Source organism: Apostichopus japonicus, chromosome 15 (genome assembly GCF_037975245.1).
Source record: "Apostichopus japonicus isolate 1M-3 chromosome 15, ASM3797524v1, whole genome shotgun sequence".
Classification (NCBI taxonomy): Eukaryota; Metazoa; Echinodermata; class Holothuroidea; order Aspidochirotida; family Stichopodidae; genus Apostichopus; species Apostichopus japonicus.
In genome coordinates, this window is record NC_092575.1 from 26,990,298 (window position 1) to 27,009,977 (window position 19,680).

Genomic DNA, 19,680 nt, shown 5'->3' on the forward strand with positions numbered 1-19,680 from the left:
CAGGGGCGCCGTTTCCCGCAGGGACACGGGGACACGTCCCCACCAAAATTTTCAGAGGTGGGGACATGGTATACCATGTCCCCACCATCTTTTGAGTGAATTTTGGAAGTCCGACTATCCATGATATCCTGCTATACCGCGTTAGTCGTAAAGATCTCAAGTACCCGTTAGGCGTTATCAAAATAAGCTACAAAACTAATGAATGAGCGAATGCAAAAGATGGAAACAAGTCTGATACGTTAATTGGCAGCCTTACAAGTTGCTTGTTTCATTGATGTATGCTACCCGGTGGTGCTAACTTCAACCATGATTTTGCACTCCAACGACTGATGCTGCTCATCATACCTCTAGATGACCCTGTTCGCCTTTCTCCAGCACAATATTCTATTTAATCTGCTTTGTTTATTTGTTGTTATCTGCTTGTCTGGAAGCTAATGCAGAACCCAGCGGTTGAACCAGGAGGGCATGCAGGACTCCCTGTTCAGTCTTGTTTGTGTATTCCATTGTTGTTGTTGTTATTGTTGTTGCGTCAACTTGCGTGTAGCTCCCAGCACATATTAATGGGACCCCACGCCCAACTGCCCAAAGGGCGGTGAAGGGAGGTGAAGATGGACTAATTTCTTGTTTTATATCGGCTCATTATGATGTTTGTATTTGATAAATTAAAAAAATATCATCAGCAAATCTTATTCTTGTATTATTTTAATTGCTATTTTTCATGAAACATTTAAAACCGTGAAATATTAAAATGAATGACCCATTTTTGATCATAATTGTGTCTGGGAAATGCAATTTCCGGCAATCTGGGGGGTAAATCTGTCAAAAAAAATTCTGGTACGCTCCGCGCGAACCCATGGTCACGCTCCGCTTAGATAGTCACGTCCCCACCAATTTTCAAAACAAGACGGCGCCCTTGTTCAGAAGAAAACAATTTGGATGGGAGTACAGTTAGGAGGGGGGAGGGGTGAGAGGTTAGCTTAATTAGTAAGCGGAGGCAGATAGACTCTATGTGTACAGTAGTTAAAGACAAGTACTGCTGACATTTTTGTGAAAATACTATTTTTCCTTGAACAGTTCATGAATGTTTTGTATGTAATAGTGAGTTTAAAACATTTCATAACATTCAAAGATTCTATATGTTAAATACAACTATTTGTACTCATTTTTACCTAATACCATTAAAAGAGAGTCTATCAACAATGAATTGTCCAAAAATGTGTTGATTTTGTCCAGTTCAGTTTACCTTCCACATGTTGCCAAAGATAACAATTGGAAAGATATTACACATTAAATCAAACAAAACTCAAAAACCTTCATATATTCATAAATCTTTATAATTTAATTTCTCTGAATCAAAAATTAACATACGTTTCCATGATACAAAAATTATTTCAAATTTTGCAAAATTAATCCAATTTATACAATAAAGCACAGATTATCCAATTACATTATATCATGGATTACCCAATAAAAGAAAATCATGGATTATCCAATTTCAATAAATCATGGATTATCCAATTACAGTAAATCATGGATTATCTAATTAAATTAAAGCACAGATTATCCAATTTCTGTAAATCATGGATTATCTAATTACATTAAATAACAGATTTTCCAATTACAATTAACCATGGTTTATCCAATTACAGTAAATCAAAGATTATCCAATTGCAGTAAATCATTGATTGTCCAATTACAGTAAAGCACATATTATCCTGATCTCTTGTATCCTAATCCTGGATTGGAACTGAATCTGAAATTCAATTATTCATAATTTATCAATACTGCACAAGTACTTCAAGTTCCATTGACAAATATAATATGCATTGTCATCACAAAGAACAAAACTAGCTTTGTCTCCGATACCAGAGATATGACAATAGGCAAGTAACTGTACTATATTTCACACATTACCAAATACATTATGCTACAATATGAACGGATGATTAAGTTAGAATTTAAAGGCAGGATTCCCAACAAACGACTGGCAGGCCAAATCCGACCTTCTGAGAAATATTTGGAAGTGTCCTGAAACATAAAGAGTGGCCCACAAACCTGTACTTAATCAAATAAGGTATAGGAACCTTGGTTGTCCAAAGTTTTGCCATATCCAGACAACCTCAGGATTCAACTTGTACAGGTAATCCACATATTACTGAATTGTTCAACTTTGCTGTCAATTATCACGAGATTCAAATGTTATGATAACAAAAAAAACGCCTCGTGTACTGTTAAATCAAATCACCAAAATTACCAGATGTTAAACTTGAAAGTTAGTGATTAGAAGGTTATAGTAAAATTTATTTGGACATTGAGAGAGAAAGAAATATAGCATTATGGAATGCACAGTAATCATGTTTTATCATTAATTATGGTGCTAAAGGTCATCAATATAGCCCACAAATATGCTAGATAGGTCAAAAGATGGTCACTCATGCTCAACCTATTCAATATATAAAACTTCAAAAAGTTTATTACTCTGACACATTAATGAGTGTGTAAATTTTTCACATTTGGGAAGAATTTAGAAATTCTCAACCTCAGTGAAAGTTCCTTTGTAAAGTTGTGCCTCTCCCCACCCCCCCCCCCCCTTGAAGTAGTTTTCCCAATAAACTTAAAGCTGGCATTTCAACTACATGGAGTTCTCTCTGATACCCACAGAGAACAGATATAGGCCTCTTTTGTAAAGGCAAGGTGGCGAACTCGGAGGGCAAGAAAGTAACTTACACATGTACCTTACTTTATAATTTTGTTGGTTTAAAAATTGCAGTTTCATTTGGCTACTCCTCTATTCACGTTCATGTTACAATCTTCAAATATAATATTAAAATGAGGGATTGATTCCAAAAAGACAACATTATGATGATAAAACACCTTGGCAATGATATATAGAGTAGGACGAATAGAAGTTTCAATAAGTCACAAGTTAAGAACAATAAAAAAAACACTATTCTGGGAGTAACATCAAAGGAGCCATTTACTTGATTACACTACTCAATCTAGATTTTATTATCTCCCACAAGACCCTTCAACCCTGTACCCATCCACAACCCCCTACCTGTTACCCAACCTTACCCTAACCCTCCTCTATCCTGTCCCAAAATGACTTAAAGCAATATCTATTTCTGCTTGGGATAACATATCGATGTTTCTTTTTAACGTTTTACAGATGAATACTTGGGAATATTTCTACTTGATCTTCAACAGGAATACATCACTTATTTTTGCACCTTTAGCTCATACTTTGACAGGCTGTCAGATTTCAAAGCCAAGCAACAATAGTTGAGTTGGTCAACCATGTAACGTGATAGCAGGAAGCAGCTTACCTTTGTCATTGATCAGGCTGCATTGAAGAATTAACTCAAGAAGTTGTTCTAAAGTTTAACCAAAGTGAGTCATTACTTGTGAAGACATCAAGACAGAAGTAGTACTCAGGAACAGGGCCCTTAATCTTACTGGTTATCTGGCATACCAGCTTTTAAGTAAGTTCTACAATGTTCCTCATTAATTTCACACTCATAGTCAGTCCAATAATTGTAAGTTCTTCTTAAAGATAAAAAAATGTCCAATTTTGTCTTAGGAAATTAAATATCAAAGTGGTAAGAAGATGTAATGATGTAATAATTATAACAAAGAATTGTATAAATATACTTTCCACAGACCATCACATATGGTTATATACTTAGAGGTTACCACTCTTTCACAATCTTATTGAAAACAAGTGCTCAAATATAATAGGTAAAACCTCACATACCTTACCTAATGACCCACAACCACAGAGACACCCTCTTAGGTCTATAGATGTGTTGAAACGTTTCAATGAAGTTGGCCCTTAGCCCCACCACAAAGATTACAATAACTGGTTCAACAATATGGACAATTACATGTTTAGTTTCAGCACAAGCCTAACCAACAGTTTCAAAGTGATTGAATCTTCACCAGGTACCAATTAAAGTGGCCTGCTATTTACTGCAGTACTTTTTCTACCAGACATTTCATAAAATGCCAATAAAAGTCACAAAACCTGTACTCCGATTGCATCTCTGTGAAACAGCTAAACCAATAAGAAATTTATTTCTTTGAATGAAACATAAATAAGAAAACATTTATTTGTGAACAAATCCAAGCAAGGCCATCTTTAAGCTGCTCGTTTCTAGTGAGGTAGCAGTATATCGTGAGTTAACCCCATCACCAAATGAAGAATGCAATGAGAGCCTGTCATGTCAACAGTACTTTAAGTTTTCTGAGAAGATGAAAGCACCGGCAAATTGCAAGACAAATCTTTCTTTTTAATTACTTATTTAAGATCCATCAAAATATTACTTTTCATTGAACAGATTGTGAGAGTCATATAGAGAAACATGGTTAACCGATACAGCTAACTTTTCTAATAAAAAAGTTGTGAAAACCCTGCATAGTTTTTCTTTTAAAAGAATAATAGCAAAATGCAAAACCTACAAAATAATTCATACTAGAGCACATACGTCAGAAATATTGAATCCTCTTTATAATAAAAATTATTACAGTGAAATTTTGATATCTTAACAGAACCTTCATGATTCTACACTGATATTAAAGAATAGTAACGATAATACTAATAATGACATTATTTCAAACATGATTTCTATAATTTGTAAACGAAACAGCTCGGACTTTGCCATGCTAAGGTAGAAAGATTCCTAATAACTTTGGCAGGTTTGTTAAAGAATTTGGGAGGATACAGGTAAGAGCAGAATAAATGGGGTAAATAGATTCATATAGTCATCACATTAACAAATTATGATTCTCTAAATGAATAAATAATTTGTTTTTGACCACCTTAGATGTCAAAAAGAATATCAGCTTCATTCTTCTTTTTAAGTCACAAAATTTGATCACTTTTATCACCAACAAGCAATTTAAGCAGAAATGTGCTATTTTGAGTTGTGGGAAGTACCAAAACGAACCTAAAAATGCTGTAACCTATGGTTCTAGTTATTAGAGGTCACCAGGGTTAAGACTGCTAACGGCGTCTAACTCTTTAGATCACTTTAGAGACTGAAGTGGTTTCGACTCAACAGTCTCCTTATAGTATACACCAGGTAGTAATGATAAAGCACTTTTACGCAGAGAGAATTTTTATTTAAGAAAAAACATGAATTCTTCATATTAAGGCAAGATTTCAAAGAATCTTCATCACATATTATAACAATTAATATTATTTCTTGTTTCTGAGTCATTACATTTAATCATAACATTATTAAGATGAACTATAACAATAGTAAACAAAGAAGTTAAACATTACTTGTACGTTTACACAGTGGTTAACAGTTGCCATACTGTAAACTGGTATAATTGACAGTTAATGTTTACCCTGAGGAAGAGCTGCATCTCCTTCAAGCAGCCTTGGTTTTACTGCCTTTACTTTTGAATTTATCGATGACGACTTTAGATAACGTGGATGAGTTCCCTAGGAAGAGTATGAAAAAGATGACGGCAGAGCTGGAAACCTGTTCAAATGAAAAAAAAAGGATCAAATGACATTTACAACATGCTGGGAGTAATCCATCCAGTATAGCATCGCAAACTGCGGAGCAAAATGGTCAGATTGCTACACATGTGCAAAGATGTGAAGCAGGTTGTTTACACAGAGAAAATATTCAAAGACTTCAACACTTCTTACAACTTTGAACACTAAATTATTCCATGACACACTGGACCATTCACGACACAAATGCTGTATAACTGGATTTGCTTCTTTCATTTCCATAATTTATTAACTTAAAAGTTTAAGGCAAATGTTTATAATAACCACATGGGGAGAGAGGGGGGGGGGGGGTCATACCCCAACCAGCATAAAAAATTTACTAATCATTTGGTGAAAATATCAAGATATTTATTAGCCATTTGCTGATCTGTAAATGGCTAAATTCTTGAAGCATTGAAGCCCATAAAATGGATTTGCACTCAAGACATTGATGGGTTAGACCTATCTATGCTGAATATTACCTAAATAGCATACTAGCCAATAGCTATTGAGTAAAAAAAAAAAAAAGCATATAGGCATATAGTAGCAATGAAGTTTAAGCTCACAAATGAGATTAATCTTGTCCTGAATAAACCATATGTGGTATACAGAGAAAATGGCAATTACATGTTACTCAATGTCATTGAGTATTTGCTGCATTGCATTGTGGGTTATTGGAATGTACTTTCACTAAAGATCACTGTACTATTAAAAGTGTAAAAATGTAAAAACAAAATTTAAAAATTGTGTAATTTGGATGCTTTTTGTAGAACGATATATATACCTTCTTACAAATGAAACTCTATGCCTTTGCAAGAAGATTAAAAGTGGAGGCACAGACATACCAAAGAAATCTGTAAATAACAACATTTGTAAGACTCATTAAGATAATTTCAGAAACAATGATTACTCACCATCCACTCCTGACAGTCTGGGTGGTTTGCAATATAGTACAATGTAATAGCATTGTAAAGCTGAAATAGCTGAAATATAAATCAAATCAATCAAAAAGTTATCAGAGGCAGATTATTCTATTTCTTTGATCACAACTAGAACTGTGTAGCTTCCACAAAGCTATCAAACTTGGCTGTATTTTGAGGGTTAACTAAATATACCCTATCACCATATGTCATCGTTGCCGATGTGTGTTCTTTCCTTAGCGTGACCAAAGGGAAATTTCTGCTTGGTCATTCCTCTCCTGGTTCAGAGAGGCGTCGCATGTGCTACTATAGCAGACCCTTAGTATTTAATTATCATATATGTTTTATATAGGTATTAAGGGGCTAGATATTGTAATTGTATACCTTTTTTAATATCACTTTATTGAGATTTGCTTTTAATGTAATTTTGCTATATGCTTGTGCCTGTTTATTATTGTTCCCTTTTGTGTATTTGTTGATATAAACCCATTAATATAATGAAGACAAATAGGGAAATAGGACATGGAGAATCCAATTTAAAGTATTTCTACAAGTTTGAAATATGTCCCACCCCATATCTCCTCTCTTATTGCTTTAGGATATATTGAACAGAGCAGTCTACAGGTATCAGAAGAGGCAAACTTCTATGTAGCTAAATCATTTTCCTCAATAAAGAGATATTTAGCCAAAACCAAACACAGGCTGATGTCAAAGATACTTACATAACCAAAGAACAGGAATGGTAGTAGAAACGTGAGACCCCTCCACATCCACGCTTGAAACTCCTCAGCTAAATTAGTGACAAAAAATGAGAGATAATGATCAGAACAGAAACTTTAAATTGTAATTTATTATGTTCTTTACTTACTTCTGGTTTTAGAGGAATTAACCTAGGTTAATAACTGTGGGCCATATAAAAGTCAAAGTGTTACATATATTACCACCAAAGCACAATGTGTCACATCTCATATGGTTTTTGATTTATAAACAAATGACATTTATTAGCCTTTAAACTTTTTACCATCCACTTAACTCTAGTATACCTACAGTTTATCCATCATACATCCGACTGATACGTTTTATTCTTGCTTCACCATTCCCTTACCTACTGTTATGTCCATGCAACTCTTACCTACTGTGATGTCCAAATCACTGTCACCTATTGTGATGTCCCTACAACTCTCACCTACTGTGATGTCCCTGCAATTCTTACCTACTGTGATGTCCATGTCACTGTCACCTATTGTGATGTCCCTACAACTCTCACCTACTGTGATGTCCCTGCAATTCTTACCTACTGTGATGTCCATGCAGCTCTCACCTTATTTGATGTTCATGTCACTCTCAACTACTGTGATGTCCATGTCACTCTTACCTCCTGTGATGTCCCTGCCATTCTTACCTACTGTGATGTCCCTACAATTCTTACCTACTGTGATGTCCATGTCACTGTAATCTACTGTAATGTTCCTGCAACTCATACCTACTGTGATGTCCATGCAGCTCTCACCTTATTTGATGTTCATGTCACTCTCAACTACTGTGATGTCCCTCCAATTCTTACCTACTGTGATGTCCCTGCAGTTCTTACCTACTGTGATGTCCATGTCACTCTTCTCTCCCAGAGCTCTTAGCCGGTACAGACATCCACTCTGGTAATAATACTGAAGCAGCTGCAAGAAATCTGAAAAACAAACATAGCACAGAGTTAAATCAAACCATCTGTTAATATCATCCAGAATGAAATGAACAGATCTGTCAATATTATAAAAAATTAAACGAAAACAATCTCTGCAATTATCCTTTTCATGTCTGTTTTATGACATTTTTATTACTGAGAGAAAGAGTTGAACTCTATCACACTCTACAAACTTCACAAGGTGATTTGACAAGATGCTGGAATATGACACAAAACCCAAGACCCCTTTATGAAACACAGTGGACAAATTACTTTCATTCAAATTTAAAAATTACTCTGACTAGATTGCAAATTTAAACCATTCCCCTGCCCCCCACCTCCCTTTTACATTTGTATGTTGCCTTTGAACTTTTTACATTGATGTGGAGTTAACAAATTAAACTACACTTCAGTCGAATGGTTTAAGATCACATTTACACATCTGAAGAAACAAACACAAACTATACCAAAACAGCATTTTAAGATGAGTTCTTATATTTTTTGACACTGTGGTTGGCGGGGTGACAAAACTTTCATTCAGCATGTGAAGAAAAGACACAAATTTTGAGACTTTCATGAGAAATATGAGCAAGATGGATTTTCATGAAGACTACTTACTAAGATAAACCCCAAAGACCATAAACTGGGTCCTGAACATTCTGTAGCTGATACTGTCTGGCCAAATCAGGAGAATACCTGACAGCAGTACGGTGAGGTAGTGATGGATCACCCACCATCCTTTGATTCTAAACGATGAGCAAAAAACAGAAGATAAATACATTCAATTCCTCTCACTTCGCCTTTTTTCGCACGAATGATATGGCAAAATAAAATAAAACTGTTAGCAGGCTCCTTTATCCACTAGAGAGCCTGTGTTAGATAATGTTAAAGTTGAAGGTTTACAGTCTTGTAATGTGTAAAAGTAAGTTGGCCTGTCGTTTCGATCCTAGCAGGATCTTCTTCAGAGGCTAAATGACAAGTGTCATTTGACACTTGTCATTTAGCTAAATGACACTTGTCATTTAGCCTCTGAAAAAGATTCTGTTATGATCGAAACGTCGGGCCAACTTACTTTTACACGAATGATATGTCGACTGAAAATTCTGAAAGTAACGGTTGTTAACAGACTATCCAATCAAAACAAAGGCAGCCTACAGTAATTGGGCTTATATGTAAGATTCCAGGTATATTTTTCCAAACTTTCAAGAAAGAAAGAGTTTTAGTGGAGCATTTTTGCATAACAGTTTTGGAGGCTCTGTACCTTGTCTCTTATAGCATACTATGGTTTCTGTGTTCAAAAACATGCTTTGCATCTTCCCACTAGCATAACAACTTGTTGATTTTGCATAGCAAATTGCCCATTTTGCATAGCAAATTGTCCATTTTGCATAGCAAATTGCCCATTTTGCATAGCAATTTGCCCATTTTGCATAGTAATCTGTGATGCGGATACAGCATTAATTGTTCCCTGACTTTGTTTGGATTAGGTCTGTGTAACAGTCTTTTTTTTGTGTTCCTCTGAGCAGATAACGATTGGGGGTTATGGCCCTCTATAAAATTGTTTGTTGCTTTTGTTGTTGCTGTTTGTATGTGAATGGTTACTAAGAGGGCTTGTTGTTGTTTGGATATGTTTGTCACTGAAGGAGAGCTGGTGGCTGCATCGTGCATGTAACTCCCTCTCAATTTCAAACAGACAAGATATCTTTATGAAAAACACTTGTGAAGAATGTAAATAAAATTATCTCACTCTGTTAACGAAAATACTGGGCCATAAAGGAGTCAGGGAATAACTAGGAGTTAACATTTTGCATATAGGCAATTCTAAAAGTGTTCAAGTTTGATTATGATTGATAAAAACATGTACACAGATATGCTAGAAACCTTGGCATAATTTCTTAAGCAAATTTTGGTTAATTGCTATGCAAAATATCAGATTTATTAATTCCCTGGTAAAATGAGATGGTAAATATCTTGTTTAAATACTACACTGTTTTCCTTCCTTACCTTGAACCGTTATGGCGTAGTATATTCTCTCTCAGCACAAGAGTGCAGTAGTACCAAACGATCATAAAGTGATAAATAGCATCAATGAATCTGCAGTAGGAGAGTAAAACAAACCAAATATACAAGACTGGGGATCTTACCTAGAAAATCAAAAACCAATCATTTCTGGAATACCTACTCATATTCAAGACTAATGTCTCTCTATGGTTCAGGTCAAAACCATAATCTTTGTTTTCATAATCATAAGCAGCATCTGCTAGTGATACTGAACTAACCATGATAATATAGTAATAATCAGCAGTTATTTCTATAGCATCAATGAATCTGCATAGTAAAAAATATATATAATTTACAAGACAAACCAAAGAAAACAAAATACAAATGGAAAAGAAATATTTCCATTTTTAGCACTGATTCTAACAGTTTTAAAATACTCTGGTATTAACATCTTTTAGTGATAACTGAATGAAAGAAATATTTCCATTTTTAGCACTGATTCTAACAGTTTTAAAATACTCTGGTATTAACATCTTTTAGTGATAACTGAATGAAAGAAATATTTCCATTTTTAGCACTGATTCTAACAGTTTTAAAATACTCTGGTATTAACATCTTTTAGTGATAACTGAATGAAAGAAATATTTCCATTTTTAGCACTGATTCTAACAGTTTTAAAATACTCTGGTATTAACATCTTTTAGTGATAACTGAATGAAAGAAATATTTCCATTTTTAGCACTGATTCTAACAGTTTTAAAATACTCTGGTATTAACATCTTTTAGTGATAACTGAATGAAAGAAATATTTCCAATTTTAGCACTGATTCTAACAGTTTTAAAATACTCTGGTATTAACATCTTTTAGTGATAACTGAATGAAAGAAATATTTCCATTTTTAGCACTGATTCTAACAGTTTTAAAATACTCTGGTATTAACATCTTTTAGTGATAACTGAATGAAAGAAATATTTCCATTTTTAGCACTGATTCTAACAGTTTTAAAATACTCTGGTATTAACATCTTATAGTGATAACTGAATGAAAGAAATATTTCCATTTTTAGCACTGATTCTAACAGTTTTAAAATACTCTGGTATTAACATCTTTTAGTGATAACTGAATGAAAGAAATATTTCCATTTTTAGCACTGATTCTAACAGTTTTAAAATACTCTGGTATTAACATCTTTTAGTGATAACTGAATGAAAGAAATATTTCCATTTTTAGCACTGATTCTAACAGTTTTGAAATGCTCTGGTATCAACATCTTATAGTGAGTGACCCTCTGAATGAAAGAAATATTTCCATTTTTAGCACTGGTTCTAACAGTTATGAAATGATCTAGAACTTCATAGAGCAGTTACAACTGTGGCAACTCATATTATCTCAAACTTTACTATATCTTGAATGTGTGACACGTGTTAAAGCAACTTTCCATGTTGGAAGTCAATTAGTGGCAAGTTTATGATTAATTACTCATAATTTGATAGATTTAAACTTGGAAGTCTCTTAGAATGCTTTCCTAGTTTAAACTAAGTTAAACTTTACTTAAAGATTAAATTAATGATTCCATTTACAGTCTTAACTTAGAGAGAAAAAATACATTTTTCTGCTCTTTCTTTGTGTTATTGTTTTTTGCATGAAACTGACTATTGGAGCTAATGGACTGTATTGTGTATGGGGCTTGTACTATCAACTGGAAGTGAGCCAAAATCGAAACAGAAATAAGAAAGATTGCACAATCCTCCACCAGTGTAGGGTGCTCAATTATCACGCTACATCTTAACTGAACGTGACGACCAGTCTCGTACACTTGCCTGATTCAAAGATTCAAAGCTATTTTCATCATAATATTTTATTTTATTAATACAGCATTACTACCAAAAAATTAGTTATAAGATGAATGACTGAAAAAGGATTAAAGTGCAAGGATACCAAGGACACAAAAGAAATGCAAATATGTTTGATGAATCTAGCAATCGTCAAATGAAAATCAATTTGAGGGCGATCAAATTGACGGATTCGGTCCTGCATCAGAATGACACCAATTAACACAAAATCTCAAACATCTCCCATCACTCAGCTATTTAACCATTCCAAAACGAAGAAATGGTTCCTTTTTTTAAACCTGCATTGGAACTGCAGCACAAAATAATTAACACAGTGCCCTGTTTCAATGCTTTTTAAACTGGAAGTGCCTTTATTGTGTGAACCTGCAGAGCTTAAAATATTATGTTTTATTGATGTAGCCTGGATGCAGTGATGTTGCAGCCCCTCAGCATTCAATTTCTTACATTGCCTCAAACGATAGAGATCAATATGTTTTGAAGACGAACTCCTCAAACACAATGTTACTTTGCAGGATTTACTTTGAAATAGATATTTAATTTTATTAAATAAAATGTCATCAATTTTATGCCTCCAACTGTTTACGGCCTATACTTCTTTGCATTGAAGAAAATTTGGGTTTGTGTATAAATGATAGATATAAAAGACCAGCATACACCACTACATTGAGACACATGCAACCCATACTAGCCTGGTTTTTTCCTGTGAAAACTTATCCTCTTCATAATAGAGGTAATTACATCAGAATACCTGCAACTCCCTTCAACAAATATTGTTATAGACCCAGCTACCAGCAAAATTTGTAAATGTTAGCAAGAAAACAGACATTCCACTCCTTTGGTATTCAAACAAGCACACTTCACACTATACAGACACTATGCATGATTTCAATTAACAAAACACTGCTATATATGTACAGTTAATGTCATCATTCAATTATCTTTCCACTGTATATTCTACTCTTTACAATTTCATACCTATCTCATATAATATGTTAATATTGATGTTCTTGCTATTGTTTTATATCATCTCTCTTTGTATATGTTCTCTTCGTAATGCCCTCTTGATTAACTGACTGACTGACAGACTGATTGATTGATTGATTGATTGACTGACTGACTGACTGACTGACTGATAGACTGACTGACTGAAAGACTGATTGATTGACTGACTGAATGACTGACTGACTGACTGATAGACTGACTGACTGATTGATAGATTGAAATAAACTTGAAACAATTGAATGCCATCTGGGAAGCCACAGCCAGCATTCTGTTCATTGTAGCCTTACATAAAATGTGTACTCAGATCTTTGCTACAAGGAATAATGTACATTTTGCAACTATGAGGTTTATACAATGCTTTGGTTTGGTTTTTTAGTTTCTTTTGCATTATATTCTTTTAAATACTGAAATTGATAAGGTCTTCTTGTACAGTGACTTGTAAGAATCGCAATACAATATTTGAATTGGTATTAAAGGTCTTGATCTGGCAAAATGATCACATGGCAAAATGGGCAGATGCTTTACAAGTGCAAAAGTGTAAAGCAGTTTTTGATCACAGGAAACGAACTGTGTTGGTAAGTGACCATTCAGAGCATTCAAAAGTGCTATAAAAAATTTGAGGACTGAATAATTCTCTGTGATTAAAGAATCTTTACTTAAAATACCCGGCAGGCCAAACAAGGAACAACAGATCACTAAACTATAACGTCACATGAGTGTGTATAAAGCAAACATTACTCATAAACTTAGAAACACATGATGCAAAAGAATACAATCATATCAAAAACAACACCACCACCACAAGCAAAGCTTTAGAAAAACTAGAAAGAAATCAGGTGCGTTTATGAATGCAGTGCAGTTTAACTTGGACATCCAATTGATTGTAGGATTTCACCCTTGAATAGACAAACTGATGTTTTATTTTGTGGCAGGTCATCTTTTAAAGCCTCGTGGTACCAGTTTTCCAGAGACATTGCACAAGTTTATAAATGATAAGGATAAATAATAACAAATAAATTGCAAGAGGAATTTAAAATTAACAAATTTCATTCGTGCCAAATCGATTTGATGCAATTTTTTTTTTCCTTTTTTTTCGCAGCAGTTAATTTATTGTGAAATGATCTCCAGTGACCTTGGGTTGTTAATGAGGATTTGCAGCCTTTCGTAGAGGGCGCTATCACATAGGTCCCCATAAGTGTCGTGCTACGGTTCCAAGGGTCCAAATGTGCGTGATTTATCCTATTTACAGATCTCCAAAGATTTTGTATAGCGCTGTATCATATCTCTATATATGTGCTAGTTGTGAAAATATGTTTCAATAGATCTCATCTTTAATAATTAACAGAAGATGATTAACAGAAGAATTGCAGGTATAAGTCAGCATACTACATTTCAGAGACTTGGATACAATTTTATTGACAATCAAACGTTAAATTCAGTTCAGGGAACGTGATTGAAGATACCTCAAAGAAGCTTTCTACTTATTTGGCCACTAGACGTGTGTGTTAAGTTAACAAACGAACAGTGGGAAGGATATTGTTGCTGAAATGTGCAAGTCATGAGTGGTAAAAAATATATGTATGTTAGTTTGAATATGTCACACTAAGTGTGATTTAGGAAATGTGCAGTTAGTTTGCATAGTAGTGATTCTTCAGAGGAATTCACAGTGAATTCAGAGACTGCAGCTTGTCAAGTTTCGCAGAACTAGATAGGACCAATCTGATATCGCCCTCTATTGATCTGGGAGTGGCTGGAGATCTCCATTGACCCACCATTGAGCTGTTATAAACGAACATGTACCAGCCATACTTCCCTCATTCCTCATAAAATACACCACATAGGCTGAACGACGTCATTAATTGTCATGCGGGCAATATTAATAGTAGAAAAGAAATGTTTTTGTCTTTAAAAATCTGTAAGGTTCTTCTATTATATCTATCACAACAGTCCACCACCAATTTAAATGTTACCATGGAAACCATTAACCAGGTAAAAATACTGACAGAAACTACACAACAGTAGATCATCGAAGGACACAATCCACACTTACCGTTGAATTAAATGAGAGTTGCTGTGCCGTGAATCAAAATTCAAAATATAGAAAATATTACACAAGTTAAATAATGCATATGATCTTAGCATTTAAACATATTTGACTTCCAAACCTATACTTGTACCAAGATAAGTTGTTTACTGAGCAAATGTCATATAAATGTAAAAGAACAACATAGAAAAATCATAAGATGTTGTTGGCACTTTGTCTGCGAGAATGAATCCCCTATCAAGATATGTTCACAAACTACAGTATTAACAATTTATCAAATCCTTTAAGCTGTTTGTACATTACTGACAAATTATATTTAGTAACAGTTAATGATTGCATAAATTATTCAACAAATTTGTAGATGGCATTTATTTTTGGGCCAGTCAAGTTATGTTCTAAATATGCAGAATATTTCAAAATGTATAGGATTTATTCAATACTTAAGATGACAATCTTTAATCTGTAAGGTTCTGCAATTCTTACAGAATCTGTAATGTTCTTTACAGAAGATTGCAATATAAAGCTGGCTGTGTCAAAGATCTTAACAATCATTTTTATACTCTATTATGAAGTCAAACTCCATTTTCCAATTATTTCCAGACCTAGCATAACCTTTCACTAACAACACCGTTAGCCTATCCTTTGGAACTACACAGCACTACCACAATAACTGTACCCACAAAATCACCAGAATCTACACATTTTCAGACAGATCATAGATTTTAAAAGGTTTAATAGTCTTGTCCACCATTGACAACACTCCCATTACAAGGTACCAATTTCTCAAGGACCTCAAAGGGTTCACTAATTTATTCAACAAATGATTCATAAAGAAGTAAAGCTTCTGAGAGATAGCCTGCCAATCCATCTTTTGTCAAATGAGTTTATTTAATTCCTGTTCTGGCCTGTTGGATGACCTACCTGTACTGAACAATGAAGAGGTTGACCAGGGAATATACCAGCATGATGATGGTGGTGTAAAGCTTAAACTGTTCGTAGCCTTGTTTGTAGTCATACCTAATGAGAATGGTAAAAAAAAGAAAATGTAAATAAAATCATGGGCACAAGGATAGAAACATTCATGTTTGAATCAATAACCAAATCTATCATTTGACTGTAAGTTTGAACAGCCATATGGATTTAATAATGTAATATTCAAGAAACTAAATGCCAAATGTCACCACTTTGTGAGAATAGGTTCAAAATACATCAACTACTTGGAAAAATCCATGCCCATGAAATCCTTGCTTGGCAAATTATATGTTAGTATTAAAACAATAATTATATAATGTTGATCATATACTATATCCAATATTGACTCCATTCAATTTGAGAAACATAATTAATTAGAAATCAATGGTTAATTGAACATCTGCATACCACTCACCACATTTGATTGCTTCATGTCTTAAGAGTGTGCAAGAGTGTACTTGTGTACACCCACAGAACAGCATAAATGAAGGGTCCTCTAAATTCTAGTAAATATTAATATTGGCAATGTGGCAAAATTTTTATAGAATATAGTCTGAAAAACAGCTTACAGGGTCACCAAATATATAAAAAGTGACTTACTTTTCTGCCTTGGTCAAAAGAGAAAGACTAATTTGTCCAACAATCACATTAAGTAAAAAGCTGCAAATATGAGAAAGAATGAGAAAGCAAAATCAGAAAACCACAAGAAACATCACAGAGTACAGTATATATTGAAGAGACCACAACTAAAACAGTGTACACCTGAGGTAGATCAATAGACTCATTAAGAGACGTAGACATATTAATAAATAGGCTACCACAACTAACACAGTGTACACCTGAGATAGATCAAAAGACTCTTTGCTACATACTCTAAGCTCCATCAGCTGTGTCAATTGACTTTAAACATTAATATCAAACATATTAATAGATAGGCTACCGCAACTAACACAGTGCACAAAAACAGTGTACAAATACAGTATACAAATAAACACATAAGTTCATCTTCTACTCTATGTCTTTTCTCCTACCTATTTGGCTTTGGTAAATTCTCTTGGATACTTCGACAGGATTTCTGTCTCTCTGTGATCTTCTTTTCCAGAGCAGCATCCTCTTCTGATAGGCTAGAGTCTGATCTGTAGAGGAACAAAATGAAATAACGATATAAGTCAAAGATGTTGTAATCAAAAACATGAATTCATGTACTGAGAATTATTCTCAATATACTGTAGTACTGGAACTGTTCTTGGGTACACTAAATACTGTACTGAGTTTAATGTGCAATATTACCGTACTGTACAACTTTCCAAGAAAACTTACAGTACTTAACAATTTCTGATACTTGCAGAATATATACACACCATATCTCTGTCCAACTTTAGAATAATTGTTACATTGTACATTATTTTGCAGTGGAATACATATTAAGGCAGACTCAACCTGTTCTTAATGCATTTTTTAGAAGGGAGGAGGGGGGGGGGGATTTTTCTGTAACATTACCTAACCCAAGGAATAATTTAACCCGTATTGTGATGCAAATGCTATGCAAATTGGGTAACTTGCTACACAAGTGCAAAGATGTATAATAGTTGTAGTACGTAGAAGCTTAAGTATTTTGTATGTGACAAAATTCATAGCCTTCAATAGTACTACACATAAATTATTAGGAGTGTTATTAAAATTAAGAAATTAATACTTAATGAATTTAAGCCCCGCCCAAACACTGCACTTCTTATTAGTTTTGATCGTATCTAATAACAGTGGCTTAAAATGTCTCACAGTATTGACAAATTTATGAAATCAATTGATACTTTCAGTTTAATGTTTTCTTTTATCTTTTATACTGTACCCTTCAAGTGCCTGTCGGAGTTGCTTGTACTTCTTGTTTTGGTGAGATAGTAGAGATAAACATTTAGACTGTATCTTCTTTAAATCTGCCAATTTTTCCTTGTAGACTTGGTTTTGTTTCTGTGAACAAGAATGTTATTTAGGTGTTATATTGATCTTTTAATTTAATAACAAGCAAAGAAATAGCTAAGTTGCTATACAAATGCAAATATGTATTTTAATTCAGGGAATAATTCATGTGGTTAATATATATATAGCTAAATGTTCCACAGCATGTCAAACTTGCTAAACAAATGCTCAAATGTACATCAGATTTTATAAAATGTAGCATACTTATTTCTGTTTTCAATTAAATTACAGTAGAAATCAAATTCATAAACCTGCAAACTGTGTAAGAGTATTTTTCGTAATTAGATACACCCTCCACGATGTAGATAGACGAGAGACTACAACACAAGTTGGTTCATCACAAAACTGCTATTGTTGAAACTGAAAATAATCTCTGATACCAAATATTATATCTGCTACCATTTTTACGTAGCAGTTTATTGGTCACTGACTATATTTTGCACTAAATCAAATCTGTGTACAGGTTAATATGTAAAGAAGATTACATCATGCTACTTTTCGGAGAAATTAGCTCTGCATTCGCTCCAAAGACATATTCGAGATGCTTGCAATAAGCAATAACCTTAGATCGAAATAGATCAAATAGCGTAGGTAGGCCTGAGTAATGGAACCTGATCTTAGCCGAGGCTAGGCCTAGTACTGTAGTACTAGTAGTACCAGTCAAGTAGTCGTCTAGGCCTAGTACTACTAAGAAACACCGCAGGAATGGCAGGAAAATCTGCTGGTGACTAACTTTAAATTTCACAAGATTGGGAGACCACTTACCACGAGTGTTTCATATTCTTCTTTAAGATCGTCAAACTCATCTGTCAAAGATGCCTGACTAAGAAAAGACATTTTTAACCTAAGTTTCGAGTACGGCTTCGTACTGTATTTGAGGGAATTTGTATGTGTGTCAGTTCCACGATGAAAGTCTATTTAGTAGGTGGAAGTTGAGGTCGCTCTGTAGAAATTGTGGTTACGATAAATAGCAACCACCTGGTCCAGGAAGATCGGTTTAGGGGAATTTGCATGTCAGTTTTTAAGTTCAAACTATTAAATTAGTTTAATATGACGAAAATATGCAGCCGATCATAACGTTATAAATGTGCTGAACAAGGATACTCTGCCCTGATATTTTGTTTCAATATGTTGGAACTGGAGAGGGGAGCTTTAAAAGCGAGATAAACTTCATTATACCAATGTAAACAAGTGCCTCTTCTAATTTACCTATGATTACTGTAAAATAACAGCCCAACTTTTTGAACTTTAGCACCTTACACACAGTTAGGTTCACGGCTGGGATTGCACCAACGGATGTGATTGGAGCGTCATAATTACACGCAGGGGGTAGGTAGCTTCCAAAAAAGGGGGGGCACAACATCAGAGGGGCACTTTCTCATTCAACAACCACCACTCGTTATGATATAAACCGATACACACCGGCCATATTACTTAAATATATATGATGTGTTAGTATGCTATCAATACTATTTGCTTACAAATACGTTAACAATGCACTGCCTCGTGTCTTTCGAAATATTGAACACCCAAGATTTGGGTCAGATATCCCAAACGTCACGAGAAAAAATGTACTATTCTCTGTCACTAGACACCGCTCTAAACATGAAAAGTTTCTGCTAAACAATTATTGTTATAAAATATGGAATAATCTCCCAACTGGTATTAGACATTCGAAATCATTTGCTTCATTTAAGTATAAACTAAAGAGTTATCTAACTTCCAA

General features: G+C 34.2%; 1 protein-coding gene across 2 annotated transcripts; it reads right to left on the reverse strand.

The window, feature by feature from the left end:
- Positions 1-1,318: 1,318 nt before the first annotated feature.
- On the reverse strand, positions 1,319-18,853 carry LOC139981271 (transmembrane protein 120A-like). 2 transcript variants are annotated; one of them, XM_071993519.1, is made up of 12 exons: positions 18,720-18,853; positions 17,827-17,945; positions 17,009-17,113; positions 16,578-16,637; positions 15,927-16,022; positions 15,012-15,032; positions 10,109-10,198; positions 8,723-8,850; positions 8,018-8,110; positions 7,149-7,216; positions 6,421-6,489; positions 1,319-5,489 (listed from the first exon to the last, which is right to left on the reverse strand). In XM_071993519.1, the coding sequence occupies exons 1-12, from the start codon at positions 18,789-18,791 to the stop codon at positions 5,376-5,378; spliced, it is 1,035 nt and encodes a 344-aa protein (XP_071849620.1). In that variant the 5' UTR covers positions 18,792-18,853; the 3' UTR covers positions 1,319-5,375. The 2 variants fall into 2 exon arrangements, with proteins under 2 accessions (XP_071849620.1, XP_071849621.1); XM_071993520.1 differs by lacking the exon at positions 15,012-15,032.
- Positions 18,854-19,680: the final 827 nt, after the last annotated feature.